The following is a 26,433-nucleotide window of genomic DNA, read 5'->3' as shown; positions in this document are numbered from 1 at the left end:
ACATGCACTCGCAACATTAAAAGTGTGTCAATAAGACCACGGGACAAGGAAGTCAACAGCCCGACAAGAATCACAACATCTCGCCGACAGAGCTCCGCGGCTCCCCGGCGTGGCTGTGGCTCGCCTGCGCGCTCTCTCCCTCCCCAGTGCGCACGGGATCGACCGAGAGCGCAACTTCTGTAACGATGTTGACATATTCACACAACACTGGCTCAGGCAGCGGTGGTGTTTTCACGGCAAAGCTCCTTTGAGTTTCCCCAAACACCTTTTTATAAGTCTGAAGTCTGTCCCCTCCACCCGACCTGTCAAAACCACGCCCACGCAGCCACACAATTGGTCCGAAAGCGTCAAAGAGCCAATCAAACGGGGCGCTGCCACTCGTAACATGCAGCACATCCATACAGTATGAAACCCTATGGGCCACAGAGGCGCTAGGAAAATCACGGAGCTGGGACCTTACCACCTCTCTCTCTCTCTCTCTCTCTTTCTCTCTCTCTCTCTCCCTCGCTCTCTCTGGCCGTCAGCGGACTCCTTTCTCTGCACACGTCCTTCTCTGAAATGTGTGTGTGCGCGGAGGGGAGCGGAGGAATAAAGTGTGTGTGTGCGTGTGAGGGTGCATGTCCGGAGCGAGTGGAGGCAGCGGGATTATTCGGCGCTATCGAAATATTTCAACACGTCGCCCTCGCCGCTGCAGGACGGACGCCAATAAGAGGGAACGCGTTTTAACAGGAATGCCGATATTGTAAAACGGCAGCAGGAGAGCAAAGAATGCGCCTCGGTCAATTAAGTGACTCACCCGAGTTGGTTTAATTCGACTAATGTCCGAGAGCCAGCGAGACGCGCAGAGGTGTCCGGTGCGCGTCAGCCTCTGAAGAAAATCGGTCTCGCAGCACTCCTGAAGATTAATGGAGAACATTCTCGCCTTTCTCCGGGCAGAGTTTTGACCAACAGTTCCACAAAAGGACTGCAGAGACTCCCACGGCAACTTGTCAGAGAAAAAGAGTGGATACTTATTTCTGCAGAGCTGAAGGAGGAATTTCCAAAAAACTTCAGATTTGAGTTTCTCCTCCTTTTTTTTTATTTTCCCCTTGCGCGCAACCGTCCCTGCTGTTAGAAGTAGTGCTCCACATCCAGCACTCCTCTACATCTGTTGCCTGCACTTGGATGAACTTCCTGATGAGAGATCCAATCATACAAGGATCGAGTATGGCATATCATCCGTTTATACATCACCGGGGACCGGAATTTGCCATGAACGCTATGCTGGGCCACCAGCCTCCGTTCTTCCCGGCCCTGGCTCTCCCTCACGGCGGCTCCCTGTCCCTGCCGGGCGCCCTGGGGAAGCCGATCATGGACCAGCTGATGGGAGCCGCGGAGACCGGCCTCCACTTCTCCTCGCTGGGGCACCAAGCCGCGGCCGCCCACCTCAGGCCTCTCAAGACCCTGGAGCCTGAGGAGGAGGTGGAGGACGATCCCAAAGTTCACCTGGAAGCCAAGGAGCTTTGGGAGCTCTTCCACAAGAGAGGCACCGAGATGGTGATCACGAAATCCGGAAGGTGAATAGACTTTTTGTGTCTGCATCAAGAAACAAAAACAAATCTAATATGCAAAAGCCTGTTGTAGTTTATATATTGACAACTAGTTATGGATGCATTTATTTTTTATAGACATGCATAGGTATTTATTTGAACACGTGCCACTTGGAGTTAAATGTATGAATCTCTGGATAATAGCTTCTTTTCATTTAATGCTCTCAAACCTTTATTTGAATAGGCTAAATTACCCTTTTATTGCTACTTACTTGTCCCAAATATGTCATGAAGATATGGGTTTAATTACACTATTATATGTTTGCACCACAGCATAAAAACAAATCACAAAAACTGACTATTCACATGTAGGTGACAAATAGAGATTGTGTTCACATCCTGCAAAATCAGAGATAACCTGCTCAAATGATTGGAAATAAACTCTTAGCTCTGATAATATATATATTTTTATTAAAAGTATTTATAAGGGTATATAAGCCTGAAATCACAGTATAGCCTCCAACTTCGTGGATCTATACAAATGTCCTGATGTTTTTTTCTTTTCCTCGCTTGCTAAAGCTTTGTTTAATCCCATTGTTCATTTTCATGCCCGGTTTGTCAAAACTTTACGTTGACGGATTAATGCAGTGAAATGTCAACTGTGAGTGTGTGCAGCTCTGACTAGATTATTGTCGCCATCACCACAGTGACAGTATGGCTCATACAAAGATGGCTGCTGTGTCTGTGCGTCAGCCTCTCAGGGGATTAAAAATCAAGACACCATCCACACAGCCTTAAAATCAGGTCTTATATACTAATTGGGGATTTAGTGGAGGAAGAACTCGCTGCTGGGGAGTTGGGTCTAATTATTTTATGCAGAATGGTAAACACCTTTTCAGCTGACTTATATTTAGGAGACAATTTAAGGGCAAGTAAGGCTGCAACACAGAATTTATTAAACTATTACTACATGATTTAAGATGGTTTTAAGATTACAAAAACATGCATTTATATATTTATCCATGTTTTGGTTCATATTGGTGAATTGTTTTATTTTTGCCACCACATCATGTGTATTTGCTCTTCCTTCTGCCACAGGCGGATGTTCCCCCCTTTCAAAGTGAGGTGCACTGGCCTGGACAAGAAGGCCAAATACATTCTCTTGATGGATATAGTTGCAGCCGACGACTGCAGGTACAAGTTTCACAACTCCCGCTGGATGGTGGCGGGCAAGGCCGACCCCGAAATGCCAAAGAGGATGTACATTCACCCGGACAGTCCGGCTACTGGCGAACAGTGGATGTCAAAAGTCGTCAATTTTCACAAACTCAAGCTGACGAACAACATCTCGGACAAGCATGGATTTGTAAGTTCAACCAATGTATGTCAAATTTTCCTATTTATCAAAATACCCTTTTAGCATAGACCCAAATGTGTTGCACGTCCATGATGTATTTATTCGCATGTGTATTTTTATCTGAAGCATGTAAAGTACCATGATATTTGTTGATTTGATATTTATTAATTAGGGACATTTTACCATTTAAAAAATATTTGAAATGTCATTATTGTAAGATATTTTTTAGAGCTGCATGTTAAATTATTATGGCCTACTTATCCCAATTAAGTAGGTCTGTAGATCTATATAAACCCTGTATATAATTACACACTGCTAAAACTGTTTAAACCTTTTATAGAAATGTTTGTACATTCAACACAAAATAATTCCCTGGATGTTTATTTATATTTATATATATATATATATATATTTGCATTTATTTGATAGCATATAATCATTTATCAGATTTATTTCCTGCTAATGATTTAACTCCTGCTGCATGATTTAAGTTAACATTTGAAGAAAATGTGTAATGCAGCCTAAGGGCGAATAATAACGACCGCACTGAAATGTCAGTGCGACATAAATAAAACGCTAATGTTTTTTTTTATTGTTGTTTTTCTTTTTTCCTTCTTCCTGGTTGTGTGTTGCAGACCATTCTGAACTCCATGCACAAATACCAGCCTCGGTTTCACATTGTGCGCGCCAACGACATCCTCAAGCTCCCGTACAGCACCTTCAGGACGTATGTTTTCCCTGAGACGGATTTCATTGCCGTGACTGCGTATCAAAACGACAAGGTAAGCACAATGACTGTTGCCCCCCACATCAGCTAAACGTCATGGGCTGGTTTCGTTCTCCAATATGTGCACGCTTCGTGCGTATTGGTCCGTGCCATGCCTGCTCCCCTCTTTCCTTTGCACTGCACCATTTTGTTGTCATAAAATATGAAAGATGTCATATTTGTTGGAGCCTGTGTGAGAGTGGAGGGTCTTAATGGGGGGTGTGGGAGGAAGAGGAGGATGAGGAGGGGGCAATGATGTTGCTGCCTCCGGTAGGAAATTAATAATTCCGGAGGAATGTAATACAGGTTATCTTCCTTTTATTTAATCACGTGGAAAAGATTTGGCACAGACCCACACTCACTCTCTGCTTCTGTGTGTGTGTGTGTGTGTGTGTGTGTGTGTGTGTGTGTGTGTGTGTGTGTGTGTGTGTGTGTGTGTGTGTGTGTGTGTGTGTGTATAAAGCTAAAAGGGTTGGGGGTTGTGAGATGAAGAAAAAGAAGAGGGGCAACAATGTGCGGTTGAATGGAGAAAATGAAAAAAAAGGGGGTGGTGTGGGAAGGGAAGGGGTGGAGGGACGTTTGGTTGCGTCAGGCTGGGCTGCATGGTAACGTTTTATTCCCTGTAAGACATAAAAATAATGAAAATCATCTCCTCCAGTCTTTGATATTGTTGGGAAACGATGGCACAAACCTCCCCCCACCTCCTCCAAAGCGCAGTTGGTTAAAAACTGCCAGTGGTGGGAGAGAGGAAGTGTGGGAGTAAAGTTTAGCAAACTTTTTAAAGAAAACAAAAAACCAAAAGGGTATATTTCACTCACAGGATAAAATGAGGAGTCATGCGCTCTGGTGCGTTTTGTTGTTTTTGTGTTTTACCTGTAAAAGCATGCTGAAGTAGCTTTAGCCTGCAGAAGACAATAATACCGATAAACTTGCAGGAATTATCCACAGCTTTAGAGCTTGAGGCTGTAAAAAATAATGAGACCGAATGAGAACAGTGTCAGAAAGTGAAATTCCAAGTTGTTGGTATTTACACCCAATTCTGTCCTTTGCAGATAACCCAGCTGAAAATTGACCATAATCCCTTCGCCAAAGGATTCCGTGACACGGGCAACGGGAGACGGGAAAAGAGGTAAGACAGTGAAAGTGCATGTGAAGAGAAAAAAGAAGAAAAAAAATCCAGATGTCTTCAGATTTATACGTGCAGACAGCGTGTTCTGGCGTCATAGCCTTTACATTAACCCACAGGGAGTCTGGCTCTTCACCGTTTCTAATCAAAAAACCTTAATAGGCTGGAGTTCTTTGTGATTCTTTAAGTCATATAGCAGAAACTGGAAGCTTCAGTTTCCAGTTAATATTTTGAATTATACCTTCCCTCAAAACCCTGACACTGTAAGATATATACATCTTGGGTTATGTGCCAAACTACTGTGAATAGCCTCCAGCTAAAGCAATAGGACTGTAATAGTTTTTTTATTCTCACCTGCTGCAAAGGTGAGCCAGTCCTATAGGTCTCCAGCCTAAATAAGCCTCCACCATTCCCCCTGCTGCTGATACTGTTTCTGACCTGCGAGCTGTGGCCACCTCCTGTAATAGGGCTAACATGAGTACTACTCCCGCACAGGAAACAGCTGGCCCTGCAATCCATGCGCTCATACGAGGAGCAGCAGAAAAAGGAGAACGGGGCTTCAGACGACTCCTCCGGAGAGCAGGCGTCCTTTAAGTGCTTCGGCCAGGCCTCGTCCCCCGCCGTGTCCACCGTGGGGCCCCCACACCTGAAAGGTAGGCTGGCGGACCCCACAGTTGGTCACAGAGGTTGTGTGTAAAGTCGTAACATTTTCCTTTGTGCCAAGATTTTTTTTACGAGGTATGCAGAGTGAGAGTAAACTTTATGAATGTAAAGTAGTTATGGCCAATGAACCACTTCTAATATGAGCTGATATTTTGCCCATGTGCAGTGTGTAAATTGCATTGGCTGCCTTGCTGTAGAAATAAATATGCTCATTAAATATTGAGAATATTATATGTACAGTAGCAAGATATCAGTTGGCTAAAAAATATTTTATTTGCAAAAGCACATAATAAAAAAGATGTTATGAACGTCTACGTGCATAATTTTTTACTAGATATTCAAATATTAGGGAAAGTAATGGACGTTTAAGGTTAAATGTTGTATTGTTTAGCTGACTCAGACTGTTTGGCCACTAAATAAATGTCCTGCAGCTCTATTTCTTATTCTACAGCTGCATATGTGTGATAGTGGGAGATATTATTTTCATGATTCACCAATGTGCATACAGGCAACTGATATTCTTCTCCCCTCTCCTGCTTCGTGCAGATTTCTGTGACAGCGACGAGGACAGCGACGACGAGAGCAAAGATGGACACACCAAGGATGGTCCGGACTCCAGCAAGATCTCCACGACCACGGAGGACGGGAAGGACCACGAGGCGAGCCCAGCAAAGGGACATGCCTTTGGCAGCAGTGACTCTAGCAGCAGGGTGAGGGACAGCGGCCCCAGGACTGAGAAAAGCCAGGCGGACTCTCGGCAGAGCCCCATCACCGTCATCTCGAGCACCACCCGCTCCGGAGAAGACCTCAAGAGCCCCAGCCTGGAGCAGCCCAAAACGGACGAGTGCAGGTCGATAAGCAAGGACAGCTTTATGCCTTTGAGCGTGCAGACGGACAGTCCGCACATGGGCCACAGCCACATGCATAATTTCGGATTTCCAACAGGCCTAACAGGACAGCAGTTCTTCAACCACTTAGGGGGAGCGCATCCGTTTCTTTTGCACCCCAGTCAGTTCAACATGGGAGGTGCGTTCTCAAACATGGCCGCGGGCATGGGGCCACTACTGGCAGCGGTGTCCACGGGAGGGGTGAGCGCCATGGACACGGCGAGCATGGCATCGTCGCAGCAGAGCTTGACGGGAGCGCCGGGCCTGCCCTTTCATCTGCAACAACATGTCTTGGCATCGCAGGTAAAACCTGTTTTCTTGTGCTCCTGACTGTACTCACAGCTTTGCGTTAAACACATGTTGCGTGGTATAGCACAGCAGACTGAAGCCTCGGAGGCCCGTGCAGACTGTATGCCAGATTTAATGGGCTACGTCTGAGATATAAATGCCTTTAATGTCCTCCTCATCATGTTTGTGTGCGTTCAAACACGAGTGTGAGAAAGACAGAGATAATGAGTGTGCGGGTCAGTTTGCGCATGTGCGTCTTTGTGCGCGTTTGTTTATTTAGCCAAAGAGTTTCAGAGTTAAGTTAGGTGATTATATTTTGACTGTTAAAGACCGAGTTGGATCACCTCTCTCTACACTGTTGTTTTAGATATTAGCCTGAGAAACATTACCTAAACACAAACAGAGATCACATTGCAACAACAAGGTGTTGGGCAATATTTTCCTTTTTTGATGTGGACCTCATTAGGTGTGTTTTAGCGTATTAAATTGCCTCATTGGCTCAGAGAGGGAAACAACATTATGTTTTATGGACAACAAATTTGTCGTTTTTTCCGTTTAGCCCCCTTTTTTTTCAGAATAGTTCCCACAAGTGCAACTCCCGGTGTTTGATTGCAGCATGAGATTTTAGAAAATTCTTGAACGGGCACCAAAAGCTGTTTACACGCCGGGTGAGCTTTATCTGCAGAATATGTTTAGTTTGGGGCAGATTTGTGAGAAAAAGCCTGTGTGAATGGAAGCACTGAGCCTGGGTCTGTACTTCCCATATCAGATCTGCGTTTTGGACCAACTTTTGGAGTCCATTAGCCAAGTGTCAGACGGTGCCACTGGCTTTGTAACGATGCATTACTAACGTTATTATGCATGACGAAAATCTTTACATGGGACAGTGGAAGTAAGGCCCGCAGCACTCCGGAGCTTTACTTTTTTACGCATTTGTTCCACGATACATGCGCCTGGTGAAACTGCTGCTCCCCACGCAGAACCGCTCCATTTCCACCATTTTTTGTGCTTAACGTGTGTAACCTACTCTGACCTGTGTGTTAGTATTGTGTGTTAACGCCAGCTCCCACTCAGAGGCTCACTCTCTTTCTCCTTGTCTCCACAGGGCCTCGCCATGTCCCCCTTCGGCAGTTTGTTCCACTACCCCTACACGTACATGGCAGCGGCCGCAGCGGCCTCGTCCGCCGCCGCCGCCGCCTCCTCTGTGCACCGACACCCCTTCCTGAACGCGGTGCGCCCCCGACTCAGGTACAGCCCCTACTCCCTCCCCATGACGGTACCGGACAGCACGCTGCTCACCACCGCCATGCCCTCCATGGCCGGCGGCGGGAGCGACCTGAAAGGGGACGGCATGGTCCCGGCCAGCCCGGTGTCTGCTGTCACCCTGGATTCCACATCGGAGGTGACCAGCCACTCCAACATATCCTCGGTGTCCATGTCCCCAAAAACTTGTTCGGAGAAAGACGCGGCCAACGAGCTGCAGAGCATCCAGCGCCTGGTCAGTGGACTGGACTCGAATCAGGACAGGCCACGGAGCGGATCCCCCTAGGATTTGATTTCCCTTTTTATTATTATTATCGTCATCATTATTTTTTAAAACACACACACACACACACACACCACCACCATCACCACCTGCTTCTTCTCGTTTTGTTGTTCTCTCATGACAAGTGTTGACGGTGAAGAAGACAAACTGTAGGGAGACACTCTTGAAACTCTCATGACTAAGAAAACTAAGAAAAAAAATCTGAACTGATGGACGTTTTAGTTTCTGAAATGCACTTTGGTTAATACACATCCGATATGTACATGTTTCCTATTTTTTCCCTCTTTTTCTCTTATTTTGTTTTCTCTTTGTTAAATTAAACACTTCTATCCTGTCATTTGAATACCGTACAAGTATTGAAACTGAAAAAGTTGGCATGGGTGTGACTTAACAGATTTGGGAGAAGTTGCTGCTGTGTCCCGTCTCCCAACTTTATTGTACACGAGGAGAAACGTGTTTTTAATATGCACTCTGAATTGATTTGACTTGTTTGAATTCTCTATCGATTAATCTACCTTTTTTTTTTTTTAAGAAAAAAAAAAATAGAAAAGACTGCTGTATTTTGTTGTACACTATTCATTGATATATTGGCCAAATGTTGCATGCCCCCAAAAACCCCAACGAATGTTACTTTTAAAAACTAAATAAATTAAAACGAAAAACAAGTAACTCACCACATTTAATTTGGTTAAGGATTTAAAAAAAAGACTTATTTTTTCCTAGATGCCATTTCATTATCAGAATAGGCCTATTGACATGCTGTTCTGGGACAGATCCATGACCCAGGTATGCGGAATTTACGCCAAATGTCAAAGGGAAGCAGAAATTTAAATACAAAAAAAAAAAGAAGTGAAAGGTAGTATTGATTATAGGTGTACATAGGGATATATAAAATATTTATGTAATTATTTCATATTGTTATTGCGTGTAAATACAACGGAGTAGTTTGTTTCTAGGGATCTGTTCTTAATTTATTGTCGTTATACCTGTGTAAAGATAGTTTGTGGGCTATTATCCTTTGTTGCCATCTGCATTTATACCCCCCACCCCCTCCACCCACCTTAAAAAATATGGACTTTATTCCCCCCCCCCCTCAAAAAAATATCCACTGATAGTTACTCACACTCATGTGCCATTGTATTTTCACTTGTTGTCCCCGTGTGTGAAGTGCTACTGTTTCAAAACGAATGGGAAAAGCGACGACGCACTGCACCAATGGCTTGAAAAAAAATATTCTTATTATAATTTTTTTTTAGAAGACAAAAAAAACAAAAAAAAACAAGGAGGCGTCGTTGGAGTGTGACAAAAGTGGACTATTTTTCTGCTATTAAAAATTGAAAAAAAAGAATTACTTTGCGAACCTGGTCGTGAAAGTGCCGCATAATCGAAAAAAATATGAAGGTTTCTTTTTGTGTTTCTTAAGTTTGTCAGTGGGTTATGTTGTATTGGAGTTATGTCTAGTTTACAACATCAACATCGTGTTCTTGAAAGTTTCAATAAAATAATATTGAAATGCCGGTTCTTTAGTGTGTGTTCCTCGCTTGATCCCATAATAAAATGTGGGGACTAATTGCTGGCTGCAGAAGCTGTCGCCTGCATGCGCCACTTTAAATTGGCTGATTTAGGACCATCCAGCAAATAGACGGTTTCTATGAGAGCGAGAGGAGAGTCTTTCCAGGCCTATGTACCCAAACTCAGCAAAACCATGTCTGCCTGATCAGAGAGGGACAGACCCCCGAGACCCCCTTAGCCACACAGGTGATATATACCTGGGATTCACGAAGCCCTGCACTGTAATTGAGAGTTTTATTATTAGTCCTGCTGGCGTCTGTTGCAAAGACCCCTCTCTTTAATATTTGGGTTAAAGTTGATATTTTGAGATGGTGAAATGTGGAAAATAACCTTTTAAAATCCTAAAAAAAAAGCTATTTGGAATTTAATCCCAAGCAGTCCAACCTACCTGAGGTGATCTGGACTATATTTCCTTTTGGTGCAACTTTATTTCTAAGATGTTGACGTGGCCATTTGAAGTCACCAAAAGTAATATTTCCATAAAAGTATTACGCATAAATGGTTTTAAGTTTGAAAGAAAAGTGGCCACATGGATGAATGTGACGCTCCTGATGGGTGCGTCTCTCCGCCCGGAGTGAAACAACTTGGACAGGCCGCGTGCCAGTCCCTGATGACCCTCCCCACATTGCACCTCCAGTCATGAGTTTATCAAGAGCATATCTTTATTTGTGTATAGTCTGGTTAATGTGTAGCGAGCCCGGCGCTGGTGAATAGGTGTAAACATGACACACGCTGTCTCGATTGCTCCGTCTTATTGCTCACCTGGCGCCTTCCACGGGCATATCTCCCTGGTTTATTGCACGGGAGGCGACAATGCGTCTGTAATCGCACCGAGGTGGGACGCCCCCAAGCGGTTTATTAAGCACAGTGCAGCAAACAAAAAAGTAAAAAGGGACAGATCAGGGGGTGACAACTCACTGAGGAGGAGGAGGAGGAGGAGGAGGAGGAGGAGGGGGCCAGAGATAAAGAGTGGCTGACTTGGTCACATATCAGCTACTGTAAACTCTCCTCATGTGCTGGAACACACTGGAAGACGCGAGAGACGAATCTGCTCTGTGCACAACAAGCCTCAACAAACAGCCTGCAAACATTATGTAAATGAGAAGCAGCGTGCAGGCGCGTCAACAGCTCGGAGCTTCACCTCCTGATACCAGGGGCCAAACCGCAGATTTGCCTGAGAGAAGCTGTGACCTAAGGCCCAGAAATAATATGAGAGAGAAGACAAAGGAGAAGAAACTCGATGGCACCACTCAGCCATGAAGAACCACATCCAATCTGCGTTACGACAACTCCCCTAATAAAGGACCATATCATATCCAGTGTGCAGATAATTCATTATAAACATTTCTAATGTTATTATTATATGTATAGCAATTAATCAAAAAAAGAACATAAATCACTAAACCTGTTATTATGAATGCTATCAGTGCACCTGCTATGATGTTTATTGTGGCCTCCTCTTCCCTGCACCTTTCTTCTGTTGGATATTGACTCAGCAGTTATCTCGAGAGAATTTTATATTTTTTCAAATGTGAAGTCTTTAACTATATGACAGCTCTGGGGATGTTTGTCAGTGTTTCCTGCCTTTGGGCTGCACTCAGGAGAGAAGATATTTTTAAATGTTGGGTTGTCCAATCCGCCCAACAGGTTACTTCACTGCAGTGTGGGTCACGGGCCAGTTGCGCCATCTAGTGGCAGTGAAACATGGATGAACGGGTGAAGAAAAAAATCCCTCTGGTGCTCCTGTTCCTCTGTCAAGCTTCACTGTCTCACGTGCAATTCCAGAAGGTCAGTTATTGGCTCAACTTTTCTAAACAGGCTCTGACATCTGATTTTACCGAATGAAAATGGGTCAAATATGAACATTCAATGTAAAACCCTTGTGTAAATAAAGGGCATTTCACCTGATTCATTTTTACTTTGAAGTGATTGTTTAAAAAAGTATCTGTAATAATCTGTAAATAAAAACGTTTCAGTATTTTGCATCTGAAAAATAAAAAAGTGTCTGTTTTGTTCTATAAAATAAGCAACTGAACAGAATAAAACAAGAAAAGAAGACGCTGTCCGAGATTTGCTGACAGTTTATTGTATCTTGTTCACAGCCTTCATTGGATTTTCAATTGGAGTAAATGCATGTAGAGTGAATACTTGCATTAATGTTATAGATGTTTTCTACCTCATCAAGTTCCATTAATATTTGAAAATGATTTGAGACGCTGCGGAGTAGATCACAAATTAAATTGGGGCTGGTAGGTTTGCCTGTTTGTGAATGTGGGGAGTTTATGATATTGCTGCCAGGGTAGTTATAATTTACATAAACACAACAAAGAACAAAAAAATCTGCTTCAGGAAAAAACTGCATTTACGATGATAAATAAATGCACTTTTCTTTGTAGAAAAACAGTCAAACAATCGGAAGTAAATGCATTGACGTTAAATGTCTGTTATTTGATCCAAACCACAAAATATTTTAAATGGTCCCACAGGATTTATTCTTAATCGATGCTGTAGATATAAGACAATCAGAACAGGGTCCTCTGAGGGGAACTGTGATGCCAAACTAAACCCAAAGTCAGTTTAAGTAGCAGGCCGCACTTGATTTCTGCCTGAATGAACAATCCTGACATAAAAACAACAATTACTGCTATTGTAGGGCTCCATTATCAGTGACCACCATCCTCTCAGTGGCTTTGTGTCCTTTAATCGTGCATCTCAAAAACACTGGGCGAAAGAAACAGTATGAAACATTATGTGGATGCTCCAGGCAGGAGAAAAAAAAGGAAATATCTTACAGATGATACTGATCAAAAGAGGAAGAAGTGGACAACAGAGTCAAGACCAGTCATGTTATTAAATATAATAGTTTTCACTCACATGGAGCCATCAGTGCGTTTTATATTTCAATCTGCTTTAAGGTTCTGAGAATCATTTCATGACCACAGCAGCTTGTTATTTTATGGTGTGGCAGCGCACTCTAGTGTCCAAAGAACATCACTACAGAAAGTGACCACACAGTTTTACAGCAGTGGTCTTATATTTTCTTTATCTTGTTTTGTTTCCACTGAAGAGTCAGGATCCTCTGACAGTGGAACATTTTAAGTTCATTACTGCCGGGTAGTGATCCATCGTGTAAATGATAAATGCTGATTTACAGTCAATATTAATGACACTATTTAAAAAAATACTGTATGCAAACATGTCTAAAGATATGACAATACATTTAGGAGCAAAGTTTTTTTTTTTAATTGCAAATCCAAATATACAAATCAATTTATGACATGAAATGAAGTCATGTAAATATTTCTGGTAATTAAGTTAATATTCTCAGTTATTTCACATTATTATTGTCAATATAATTACTTTCATTGTTGAAATTGTTGTCAATGACTCTTAAGTGTGATTTTCATTTAACTTTGTGAGATTGGGGGGTGGCTTCAATCGTTTCATTTGTAAATCACCTGAATCCGTAGACAATAGCAACAACTTATGTGGTTTAATTTTGATATGGCCTTTCCAAATATGCAAAATAAGAATATGATATCCAACAGTGTAGAATGACAGCTGAGCCATATGTGATGGTCGGGGGTTTTCAATGTGTGGTTATGCAAGATTTTGCCTGAAGGAAAAAAAAAGGAGAGGCCAGAGTGCCGGAACTAAAACTACATCAAACAGAAGGTGATAATGAAAGTCTGCAGAAGCTGTGGAGTCGAAGGCTGATTTCTGCCTGAGCGACTGTTGGTTTCAGAAAGGAACAAGCCCGGGAGCAGCCCCTTGGACTGGTGTTGTTGTGAAAAGGTGAAGCTTAAAATATCACTTCTGAGGGTAAAAGTGACTTTGTTCTGAGGCGTCTGCAGCTCACGAACACGCCGACCTGTCAGTCAGCGAAATGTTCTCCATTTCTGTGGCTGTCCGCCCTAATTCCCCTCAGTCATAATGAGCCGCCCTGCAGCTGTCGAGGTGTGTCACGGCTTGCCACAGACATGATAGCACAGTAATCTGTTGTCGAATCAGTTGTCAGCATGAGATTACAAAATGTAGTGGGGGGCATTTTTTCAGCTGTGCCACATGATGCCACTTCTGCCAAAAAAATTGGAATTACATGAAAAATGATTTGTGGATAGCCTGTCCAAGGATTTAGACCATTTCTCCATAAAGGCACTTCATGTGTTTCGTAAAAGCTCTTAGACGCATTCATGCAGCTTTTCTGTGAATAATAATCTGTCGGTCCTCAGTCCAAGGCCTTCTACTAATGTACACTGGCAAAAACATGGATTCTTCCCCAGATGAACTTCAAAGTGCAGTAGTTTCAGACTAAACTGAAAAAGCTCATCAAAACCTGCATATATTTCATGTGCAACATGGACAATAAAGTTCCTCACTAATATAGATAAATGGCACCTTGCATTTTAGCCACATCAATATGATCACCTATTGGGAGCATTCAAATAAGTATTGTACTTATTAATGGTTTAATCTGATATTAAATATTTCAATGTGATTATTGTCACCTGAACAAACGACCAAAGTAAAACCTGTAGCTTCATGACACGTTTTGTTAAGTGCGATATGATTTATTTTTCAGGAGCTTTTACAGTATGTCTCTATGAGAGCTTTCTAAATTCCAGGACGTTTCCTCTTCACATTTGATGCAGAAAAACTTGAATAAATCGATCAGTTGCAAAGATAATTGTTGTCCCCTTTATTTTTTTATCCCATTTACAGAGTCTGCAGTAGCACACTGACACACTGAACATCAAAACAACTCAAACCACCAAACCACCAAACCACCAGGGATCTTTAGGAGAATTTCTCCAGAATCTTTCCATTAAACGCCACAATAAAATTTGAAATAGAGTCTCAACACGGCAACAAACATGATTTAGAAATATTACAAAGACGACAAATGTTTGTGTCATGTCCTGTTGATTGCAAGATGATTAAATTCTTTAAGAAGATGTTTCCATATCAATATTAGAAATTTCAAAAAGATTATTACAAAGATATTCCAAAACTGATTTAGGAATAATGTGAAGAAGAGAAAATTCTCATTGATTTTAACACAACTTGTTCAGTATGTTTTCCTGGCCTTTGCAAACCCTAAAGAGCAGATTGCCAGATGTAGAAGAGGACCAGGCCACATGTGTAGCATGTCGTGTGAGGCATATTACATTGTTTGAACGCGCGGACCCACTGATGCCCTGCTGCCTCGTGCTAAATGGGTTCTTTACATGCTTTTCAGTCATTCATGTTTCTCAAATTGCAGCCCAGGCCTCGCCACAGGATCTCCCCTTCTAAGAGAAGACGTTTAATCTCAGCCATCAGCTGGAGGTTTAAACGAGCTGTGGGGAATAGGAGAAGACAGCAGCTCTCCCCTCACAGGCCTAATAGTCTCCACCATCAGCGGCACGTCATACACAACCCCTGGCTGGCAGATTAGAAGGAAAGCTCACCGCAAACACAGAGAAGCACGCACCAGTGGACATGCTGGTGGATTCAAACCCCTATATTCACGTGCCTCTGTGCAAAGTATACAGAGGTATAGCACAGATTATAACACAGACCCACAGTAATCTTATTATGAGTAACGCAACAACACACAGAGCGCTTTGTGTTGACGACTCTGCTGTGGTCACACTACAGTCATTCTGTTAAAGACATAAATGCACAAGCTCTTAAAGCAGCTAAATCAGACATTATGTATAGTATCATATATGAACACAGGTGGCGCTATATAGGCTTCATCACCCTCTTCTATAACTGCAGTGAATTACAAGGGACAAACCCTAGGGCCACACGACCATTGGTTAAGTAGTCAGTACAAAGCCTCAACAGAAGGGGGGGCAAACACAATCATAAAGGTACAATGGACCAAATGATAGAGTATATATTTAAAAAATGGACGTAGACTCTGGTTCTGGAAAGCGGGAACAATGCTGAAGTGCCTGAACATTGTGTCTCTCGATTGACCAGCAGAGGGCGACTCTACCGGTTGTGACAAGAAGTCAGTTTCTATAGAAATCTATGAGAAAATGACACTTGATTTATAACATCACTAAATGTAAATTCATGAGGAGTTGATGGTCTCGATTATTTGTTTCAATTCTTCTTCAATACATGATGTTCATTTTGTAACCCATGGTCCCTTTTACAGTCAAACAGACGATAAAGGAGCTAGATAATTGAGAGCTAGTCCTGTCCAGTAGGTGCAGGTCACAGGTGGAGGTGGGCGTACAGTGTTCTCCAGCTCTGAGTCAGGCTCATTCCTGCTCCTTCAGATATAGTTACTTCTGATATAAATAAAACTAAAAACGTTGGGACAGGAAAAAATGACGAACTCTCACAAAGCAACGGGTGACGGAGGGTTGCCACTTGGACCGAACCTCGGCCATGAACGACGAGGCAGCAGTTTTAACATACTACCAAAAGGTTTAATCCTAATACTGCACTGTAGTTGTGTTGGTAAAGAAATTACATGCATAATGAATGGAAAGAATGGCTCATCACTGAAACCCACCCCACAGTATTTGATGATTTACAGACCTGATATTTGAAATACCAATATCATGATGCAGATTTTCAGCGTTCCTCTGAGCCAGAAGAATAAAACTAAACTGCCATCCCAGCTGGTTTTCGGGCGAGTGTTGTGTTGAACATCGTTTAACCCTTCATTCGTCACCAGTGTCCGCCTCAGTATATACTGTAGATGGCAGTGTTTGTGTGTGGGCTGCCATGTTCTCTGTTACCTTGCAGCATTAAAAGGACTTGGCATTGCTGTTACCTTGTACATTTGTTTTCCCTTTAGCTGCATGCCTCCAGCCTGAACCTTCTAGTATGCATGTGATTCAATGCAAGATCTTGAGTAAAAACAGCAACTACTCAAGTTTACAGTTGCTAAAAGGGCTGAGGTATAGTCAGGGCCAGATTAGATCATTTAAACTCAGAGTAAATGAGATCACACACCAGTTCATGCTACTAAAGTAGAGAAAAACATTTTAAAGCTTAAACACTTCAAGCTTTGGAATCAAGTCAGTTTTGAGATTTTATGAAGCTTTGTTTTGCTAATGGAAAACATACGTATACACTTCAGTGTCAAGATGAATGACAAATGAACAAATCTTGGCTGAACTAAATGAGAAACCTGTGTTTTCTTTGCACAAATGTTTTGTTTTTTGAGTTCCTAAGCATGTAGTTTCGCTGTATCACCTTCCTAAATGCTGATAAACATTATAGGATGCCATCTGATTAATCGGAGATCCACTCAGAACACAGGTAGAGTCGGTCAGAGGTGGTTATATAGCAGCTACTAACAGGGCTCACCATATATGCTTCATGCATTCAGGTGAATAACAACATGAGGAAAAGCTTCAGGCTTCACCCGACTGTGAGGACAATAAAGATCTCGAATTTTGAATTGAACCCCAGATTTCCTCTGCCACTCAACTGATCACTCTGCAGCACAGCTCAGTCGACTGGGTGGTTGGGGCCCAAAGCTACGTCCAACTGGTTTAGTTAGACTGCTCCTGTAATCCAAGTGTACTTTGGGCAGCTGCCCTTTTTAGCTCCAACAGTAGAACTGGAAGCGTCTCACCGGCTCTGTAGAGAATATAAAATCTCCTCCAATCAGGCCGTGTACACGAGCCTCTGTTCTCACTGCTTTCATCCTCTGGCCTCTTATTTACAACCGCTTCACCGTTCCTGCCGCCATGAACCACGTCAAAACCTGGCTGCACATTTCATGCTCATTCTAGCGCGATATGGCAACTATAAAACGGCGTCAGTAAAATGAGATCTTTCATTTCGTGGTGAGTGCAGGCGTCACAGGAATTAAGGCACCGGTCTGGAGCTGCTTCCTGCTGTCTCAGGGAATCCAGGTTTGATGGTTCAAGTTGTCACATGAATTAAAAAAAATACTTGTTCTGTGCATTTCTGGAATGGCACCATAAACCTGTCTGAAGCACTCTGAGCCATTTCTCTATAGGCCATGTACTTTTCATTTCTATTTTCTTAGGATTAAACCAAAAAACTGAGCGCTTCCTCCAATCATACAGCCACTGCTGGTTCGACCAGATTTTCCTCCAAGTTGATTTCTCCTGGAACTGAAATCAACTTTTTGAGCGATCCAAGATCATTTCCCAAATTTTAAATGAGGACTTTGAATCAGAAGCCATTGTGCTTACTTTACATTTGCTCTCACACACATACGCACACACACACACACACACACACACACACACAACACTGAGAATTTAAGGTTGCATTCAAATCACTATCAAATACGAATTGCAACCACCAAACACACACATAAACACACTTCATATAAAGGACAATAACAAACCTCACACACGTCATCAAGGATATTTAAAAAAGAGAGAGAAAGACCCAACACTTCTTGTACTGGTAACATTATAAACTTTCTGACTTTAGCAAGATATACAATATCTTTTCCACAAGACCGTGTTAAACTAAACTCCATATGCAAGCGTTTTTGTGCAGAAACAGCTGGTCTGCTCAAAAGATGCACACTAGCCATTTAAAGCTGGTGGTGAGGCCTATTTAATGAGCCAAATACAACACAAGTGTCACGTCTAGTTTAGAGTCACTTCCAGAAAAGCATAGAAAGTATTAATAGCCAAAGCAATTCAAGAGCTTCAGGACATAATATCTTAAACGGTGTTATCAGCATCCCTTGTGTTATTTGGTCAAATGGAGCCAATATTTTCCAAATTTAAGAACAAACCTGGTTCCATCATTTCTTTCAAATATCACAAATCACAAATGATACAGACAACAACGACACTACTAGAGATTCATAATGGCCGGAGAGCAGTAATGAAAAGTTTGAAAAGTGCATCAAAACCAATACTCCCCTTCGAGTATTATACAGAACGATCTTGTGTACTCATTTAAGAATTGGTACTTTAACACTGACAGAACAGACAGGATATTTGTATTCTTGCAGTTTAATTTCATGTAGTGGGTTTTTACAGAAACACTCCCATTTCCTCCCACTACAGCCATCCCACATTTCCCCACTGTAAATGGTCTTGACCAGCAGGTGCCCCGATAGTGAACACTTGAATTCTCAGGAACTTTACTATTTTTCAACAATCCTGTTGGGGGGAAACCTCCAGAAAGCCATGCCATGTGAAGGGCAACTTCACCAACATTAAAACGCAACACCTGTGGTTATATATATATGGTGTTATCTGCATTTGACCTATATGTTATTTCCTGTTAAATTACCTGCAGCAGGTGTCTGGTTGGTCAGTTGGTGAAAGCTCCTCTCAGCAGTGGGCTTTAAAAACTGTAAATCTGGTGAAATGAGTTTAAGCAAACAAATTTTCTCAAACAGACAAAATGGCAGCTCTTCCCCCTGCACCTGTAATGGCCTCTCTGAGGTGCCCAGAAATCCACAGCTCCTCCTACAACAGGAGAAACCACTTTGTGCATCAACGACGTCTTAGAAGTCGTGTATCTATTCCTAAACACATAAACACCTTCATATAACAGTAAATAATCTCATTAGACATTTCAAACATATTGATTTAACCCCAAAACTGTCTTTAAAAGCTTTAGTTTTCTTAAAAGACATCACAACTCCCCCACCTGTCCAACAGTTGGTACATTCCAGGAACTCCAGTATAATTGGCAGTCAGAGAGACTGTCTATGGTTTGACAGTTCCTGTGAATAACAGTGAAGATGATGTGCAGCAGAGACAAAAGGTAAGAAACACTGATTAGATCAAGAGGAAGAGGAAAGTAAAATCCAAAATGTGTGTGAAGTTTTTTTTAACAGTGCCTCAGTAAACATCACTGTCAACAGGCCCAGGTATAAAAGGTATAACTAACTTAGTGTTATGTGAACTTGTCATTGTGACCAGCCTCTATACGTAACATGCAATATGGTGTACAATACATACATAATATTTCCCATTTCTTCCTCAACTTCCTACGTAATTCTATTTGGAGTTGAATACAATTTATTCCCTTTTGTTTCCATGTTGACTTAATTTCTTCCATTTTATGTTTTAAAGTTTATTCCCTCAATCATTTTCAGGGATCAACTCAGTCCCATGTTTTCGTAAAAGTCATTCAGTGGTGAAGTCAATAACTAATTCCAACAAAGTTACATTTTGGTTTATATGGTGCGTAAGAACTGTGGTGAGGATTATCATAGGTTTAACTTTGATTAACTTTGAGCTGTTTCATATATCAGAAATATCCCTTTCTATTAACAAATGTATATGCTGTACATTCGAGTTATACAGTATTTCATATCATACAAGACAGTGATGTCTCATATGGGGACAGATTTGGCTCAGTTCTCCACCCTGTTCTGCCCCCTGGATGTATTGAGGAAGCCCAAAGACAGATGTCCTGTTACGACTCCTAAGTTTCCCAGTTGATTCTGGGATTAGCGGGGCTCAGCTTTTATCTACGCTGCGTTTCATCCCTTTTGTCAGTGCAAGTGTAACTTCCCAGGATTCAAGTCCAAAGTCCTGGACATACCAGAGGTGCAAAATGAGGCGAAGGAAATACCTCATTCATAATTTCTGGATTCGACAGCATCATAAATTGTGCATTTGAATATGTCAGAGTTGAAGGTGTTTTGACCTCAGTGAAGTGAGACGTGACGGCCCGCAGGCCCGCAGGCCCACAGGGTCTGTGAATGTGGCCGTGGCAGGAGCAGACCACACTCGGGCTCATTACCTCAGCTTGGTAGGTGGCCGAGTGTCTGTGTCTGTGCTGGGGTGGATGCCAGTGACTGTTGGAATACATGTGTTTGTGCTCTGGAGGCTCGTGATGTTTTCTTCCTCTCTATATCGTGCGAGGATGGTGAGTGGGGAGGAATCCAGTGCATATAAGCGATCACATCTGAGGATGGTCTTATACTTACAGGAGCTTACTGACTGTTTTGTTTAGCTTTGTTCAGGTTTTTATTTGTATTTATTGAAGGATGATCAGAAAATTATTGAAAATTATTGATTGTTTGATTATTTATTTATTTGTTTACTGACAATGCTAAAACTTGTAATAACTAATGAAGAACTGTTGTGCTACAGCATTGACCCGGGCTGCCATTCATCATGTTCTGCAGACATGAAAGAATATGCTTCTTTGGAACAGACCACAATAAAAATCACATCATCATAATCATCATCAAATTTATATCTTTTCAGAAAAGATTTAATTGCAAAATCTTTCCTGCTAGAGTCCTAACGCACTGGAATCTGTCAAAGGGATTGCATTCTTATTAATTGCACATTATTAATTGAATTTAATTGTAATTTAGGTGGATCCTCAAGTCACATTTTTAGTATTAAACTATTTAAAAAAAACATATCAGTGAGAGTATATAGCCTTGTGACTCATGCCCTGTAATGTAACTCTGTTGTGTACCATTGAAAAAGATCACTAGAGGGCACCAGAGTACATGACATCAGTACAAAACCCATCCACTCACAGGTTCAGCTTCACTTCCATGACTTGCCATCACGTCAGGATGAACTGGATCCAGATGTGCTACAATAGTATTCATTTTAATCACCTAATTCTCCAGTCTAGCAAAATGTGATCTTGTATTTGGGCAGTTTTTAGCACTCAGGATCAAACCGATTTAAAATATTCTTTTCCCAAAATTCATCTCTTAGTCACTTCATATTTCTGCAAAATATGTCCATGGAAAATCCCATGTTACTCTTAACTCTGACCACTGAGGTTGACGCTGTAGCTGCACGAGTTCCACCAAGGCCTTTGTGGGGGGACGATTATGGAGGTAGCAGGGAAACAGGCTGGTGGGGCGGTGGGGTGGTGGTGGTGGGGTGAGTTGATCAGGAAGTTGGAATGTGGTTCCCTGTGTGTGATGTGATTGTTAGCAGAAACGTGTCAGCCCCAAGCCCACCACCACCACCCCTGAGCCCGCGGCCCCCTGCTCAGGTTGTAAAGCAGAGCTCTGTACAACGTGAATATGTGTGCGTGTGTATTTGTGTACACAGGATGTACAGTACCTCTTAGCCAAGCATCGCCATGGAGACCCAGATACCTTATCACCGGCTTTTCTAGTGGAACACGGGGTAAACTCACTCGTGAGGTCGGGGATGAGGAGAAGCCACATGAGGGTGGTGGGGGTGAAGTAGAAAAAGACGGCCAAACGCTGTGGGTGGACGTCAGACCACAGGCCCATGTGTGGCCATGGAGGGTGAAACCATACTGGATTAGGAGGCCGTTTATACCTCTCCATCTTTATATAGAGAAACTGAAAGACAGAGGAGGGTGGTGGTGGTGGTGGTGGCTGAGTGGGAGTGTGCATTACTGTACTTACCAACAAATGAGGCATCAATCGGTGCACATCACTTTCCAGTCAGTGTGACGACCTTGTTCAAAGATACACGTCAGTTCCTATAAGAAGGGCTCGTCAAATGCAAAGCTGTATATTTGGTATCCTATACTTCTGGCTTTTTGGATATACTTTAGATTAATGAGTTTTATTGTGCACCCTGTGGCTTTTAGCTTTTACTTCTCTAACAAATGTATGTGCTCATTTGCTGAATATGCACACGCAGGCAACTTCATCCACACAATCAGAAAAGTCATTATGCTTTTAGAAATTGGTCATAAAATCCACTCTATGGGTGTTGTACCCATTACATTTACAGCCCGCATGGAAATGCATTGCAAGCAGGAAGGAGTCTTGAATCTGAACATAACCTGAAGAAGCCTAATTGGTAATATTAACATCAGAGTCACGCTCATTTTTTAAAAAAAACCAAATTAGGGTATTAGCCTTTCCTAGTGCCACCTGGAAAAGGTTTGGCCCTATAGAACTGCCGTCTCTGCAGCTTTTGTTCTCCTCTCCTCTCGCCTCTCTCCTCTGTGCTGGCTCTGCTCCTGAGAGTCAAAACCATGGATGGGTTTGTTCGGCCACAAACCTCACAGCTGGTCTTTGGGGCAGAGCATCTGGGCAGCCTCCCTGCTCTGATCCAGGAGTCCTGGCTGCACTGGTGGCGGTTAGCCACACCAGCGCTTTCACCTGCCTGTCTGCTGAAGTCTCGCCAGACTTTTCTAAACAAGCGGTGTAACATCAGACCACACACTCAATAGTGCTGGACAGCCAGGAGGTATAGGGAGCACGTATTTACCCCTCCCTGTGTGTGTGTGTGTGTGTGTGTGTGTGAGTCTGTATTCATATTTATTCACTTTCTTTTACCTGATGCTTTGTACCACTTTGTCATTTGCACCTTGATGAGTAAGATTTGTAGTTCTTGTAGTTTCTTTCTATTGTTTACACCCAGCAGTTTGATTTGAATGCTGCAGATTGAGTCTGGTCAGTGTGTTCAGTGCACAGCTGTTCATACTGACTTGGGTGGTTGATGCATTGTTTGTCCTCCAGGCTACATTTAGCCTTTATGTTTCAGAGTAAATACCCGTTAGCTATAGCCTGGTCACACAGCATGTATTATTTCAGAAGTGATAACGCAGTTTTATGAACTTACCACAAACAGACTCACTATATTCTATCATAAAAAAGGATTTTAATTTAAAATGTAGAGAAGATAATCCACAGATGCAGCTTTTCCTTGCATCTACAGCGTGTTGTAATCAGTTCAGTTGTTTTGCTTTACATCATCAACCGCTCAAAGTCTTTCTCTTACTATTTATTACCAAAAATAATTTGATCTTGCTTGAGCGGCAATAACTTTTGACATTGTCTCAGCTGCTCTTTGTGATTTGAATAGTATATTATTATGTCTATTGTATCACTTTTTAAGCTATGAGCTCAAAAATACTCAATATTATATTTAAAAAATATAGATTCTAAATTTAGCTGTAAAAAAACAACTAGAATCTTTAAGGTTTATGTTTAAATTATGTTGCCTTTTGTCAATTTCCAACACATGGACCACATTTTGTTTTAATTTTGTTTCATGTATTTAGTTTTACTTCACAGACTTTGTAATAAACGAAATTGTACATTATTTCCATGCATTGAAATGTGTAGAATTATATTTACATCATGCTGCCTCTTCTAGTTTCTCCAAATAGCCGTTAAACAGCTCATGTGCAAATAATAATAATGATAATGAGAGATTTTAAAGTAAAGATATAAAACTCTGATCAGTTTAATATTGTAATTATTGGCTTTTAATTACATTTTATTTAGCTTGGTACATATAACTACTGAATTCAGCTGGTGTTATATTTTCTATCATAACGCATTTTGTGTTTTAAAGTTTGAATATGCTGTGTGATGTTGTTAGTTCACTGGACTGGTATGGAACGGCTTCATAATCTGAACTTTAATCTGATTTATTTCAGTCCACTTAAACACACTTTGCTTTCAGTCTTTTATTATGTATGAATCACTGGGCAGCAACTATAATAAAGCGTGCTTTCTAATCCCGTTATTAAATATCTCTGTTGGCATCAAATAAAGGTGTATGGTTAGAAATTATTAATCATCACTGGGAACATTTTAACGAAAACGTCTCAATACGAACTCAGATTATTCGCTTTGTTTTGCTGCTGAAATGACAGATTTCTTTTTTGCTTGAATACAACTTTGGTCCAGCTGTCTGATTTGTATTTTCGGTCTCTTCACCGTGACGCACCGTCAGCTCCTGTTGGAGGCTGAACGTTAATTATAGTGTGAGTGAAGCTCTCGTCCTGCTCCCCTCCACCCAGCACGTCATCTGCTCCTCAAGGTTTAAAAAGATCCAAACTTTGGGTTTCCAGCTCTTGAACTTGTTCTTTTTGTTTTACTTCAGCTCCTCAGGCCTTCCACTCATTTGCACGGTTTTTTTCTCGTTTAATGACCGAGCTTCACTAATAAAGTCTTTTCACAATTTATTTAATCAAACCCAATGAGCAGAGTTTGTTTTGGTATTTTTGCACTTTACATTTTCATTTATTATTCGTCGAGGTAAAACTCGGCAAAAACGCATTTTCTCCCGTAAATACGTTTTCATTACAAAACTGCAGCATTTAGACGGAGCCATAGAAGGTGCGTGCGGGATCGAGCGTACATCGATCAACAACTCATGCTTGATATGAATTTTATTTCAAACTTGATTATGGAAATCCACTTGGACGAATCTCAATCAATGTGCTACAGGTGTAATGTTATGGGGGGAAGTTTTTAGTGCGCGAGGCCCGTTGTCTGAGTTTATATCTCATTTCTATTATTTCTGTTTAGGCTATACATTTATAATGTTTATACATTTTTATCTGATAAGTTATTTTGTCTTAATTTGTGCTCTGTTGCCCTTTTGAAATGTTGTGCTAGTTGTGTAGTGCTATGCTCTATCTGGTGCGTTTCAATTAGTTATCCACTGTATTATCGTGTAAAAACACTGTGAAACTAATTGCATCTATTCATCATATATGTTCTGTGTTTTTTAGCCCAAAATTCAAGTCATTTTTCCGCTTTGGAAAAAGAAAACATTGGTGCAGTATAAGTTCTGTATGTCCAAAGTCTGCAAACCCTGCTTGTGTTGATACAGTAATGGAGAGGCAGCCTTTCAGAGCTCTGTGCATGCGTGTGTGTGTGTGTCTGTGTGTGTCCGTGTGTGTACCCTGCAAACATCTTGACGTCTTCTTACAGCTTATTCATTACATGTAGTTTTTAAAAGCAAACGATATACCACAGAGTAAAGCTGCAGCTTCAGAGAGAACCATATAAGTTTGAAAACCCAAAATATGTTAATAACAATTATAATCAGTGTAGTGGGCCTCCTTTGTTTCCAGAAGTTTAAGAAATGTTTTCCTCTTTCTAAATAAATTATTCTGGCATTTTCACCTCAAACAGTTATAGGAACAACTCTAATTTTAACAGCTGTACTCTCGGTCCTTATTTTCACCACCAAATTTGTGCTACTAATCTATGATTAATCTGCGTTTCGGTTCAAATAAATTACAGCGTTTTACATTCTGTGATATAAGAGGTGTTAATACCGACACCTCGCTAATAGACAAACAAACAGCGAATACAGTCTCTGCGTCACACTGACTGGAGGGGAAAGGGACTATGTGGATGCCTGCGTAATGAGATAACAGCCACAAACTGCAAATGAGACATGTTAGAGCGCACACTGCAAAAAATGACAACTATTGGCGAGTCCTGTGATGTTTACTGCTCCTGCCTGACTGAATCAAATATTCGCTGCTGCCTTAAATCTATTGTTTCCAACTTTGTGCTTGTTTTAGAGGAGGGTGGCATTTGGAGTTTTTCTCCGTCAAATTCAGTTTGGAAAGGTAAAAGGTCCAACGAGTGCACCATCAGAGCGGATGACCTCTTGCGCAAAATTAAAAGGTGGCTATTTTTGCAGTGCGTGATAAGGTCGGATTCATGAGCGTCTGTATCTAACCGTGCACTCATTGTAAACGTGGCTCCATGCAGTTTTAGACCCTCTGGTACTCAATGTTCTTGTGGTTTGTTGTGTTCCTTTTTATGTCAATGTCTGCAACGGTCTGCCGTGTGCAGACTAAACCTGTGTGAACCCATTGGCCTTAAAATAGGCTCTTTACATCCACTGGTGTAATGTTGTTTTTTTCCTTTGAATATATGAACTGTTTGGGTCTTAATACACTGAACTCCATAAGATCCTCTGTTCTTTTGGTTAAATAACGGGATAATTTAAAGATCATCCACAACATTTGGAGATAACCTGCTCGAGAAAACGGTTACCCAGACAGTAATCGA

The 26,433-nt window shown here is 41.7% G+C and overlaps 1 protein-coding gene and 1 long non-coding RNA gene across 3 annotated transcripts in view; one reads left to right on the top strand and one right to left on the bottom strand.

Moving 5' to 3' along the window:
• Positions 1-19,111, bottom strand: part of LOC118098192 — a 36,087-nt gene extending 16,976 nt beyond the window's left edge. Inside the window, exon 1 of the long non-coding RNA XR_004694130.1 lies at positions 18,978-19,111. This is a non-coding gene — a long non-coding RNA (uncharacterized LOC118098192). The remainder of the gene's footprint in view (positions 1-18,977) is intronic.
• tbx3a (T-box transcription factor 3a) lies at positions 419-9,678 on the top strand. 2 transcript variants are annotated; one of them, XM_035141793.2, is made up of 7 exons: positions 419-1,556; positions 2,628-2,895; positions 3,522-3,668; positions 4,705-4,781; positions 5,274-5,431; positions 5,988-6,631; positions 7,722-9,678. In XM_035141793.2, the coding sequence occupies exons 1-7, from the start codon at positions 1,165-1,167 to the stop codon at positions 8,163-8,165; spliced, it is 2,130 nt and encodes a 709-aa protein (XP_034997684.1). In that variant the 5' UTR covers positions 419-1,164; the 3' UTR covers positions 8,166-9,678. The 2 variants fall into 2 exon arrangements, with proteins under 2 accessions (XP_034997684.1, XP_034997683.1); XM_035141792.2 differs by having other exon boundaries at positions 2,628-2,910.
• Positions 19,112-26,433: the final 7,322 nt, after the last annotated feature.

The sequence above is a fragment of the Hippoglossus stenolepis genome, chromosome 18 (assembly GCF_022539355.2).
Source record: "Hippoglossus stenolepis isolate QCI-W04-F060 chromosome 18, HSTE1.2, whole genome shotgun sequence".
NCBI lineage: Eukaryota > Metazoa > Chordata > Actinopteri > Pleuronectiformes > Pleuronectidae > Hippoglossus > Hippoglossus stenolepis.
Note: the sequence above shows the minus strand (reverse complement) of the source record. Positions and strands in the feature narration are given on the sequence as shown.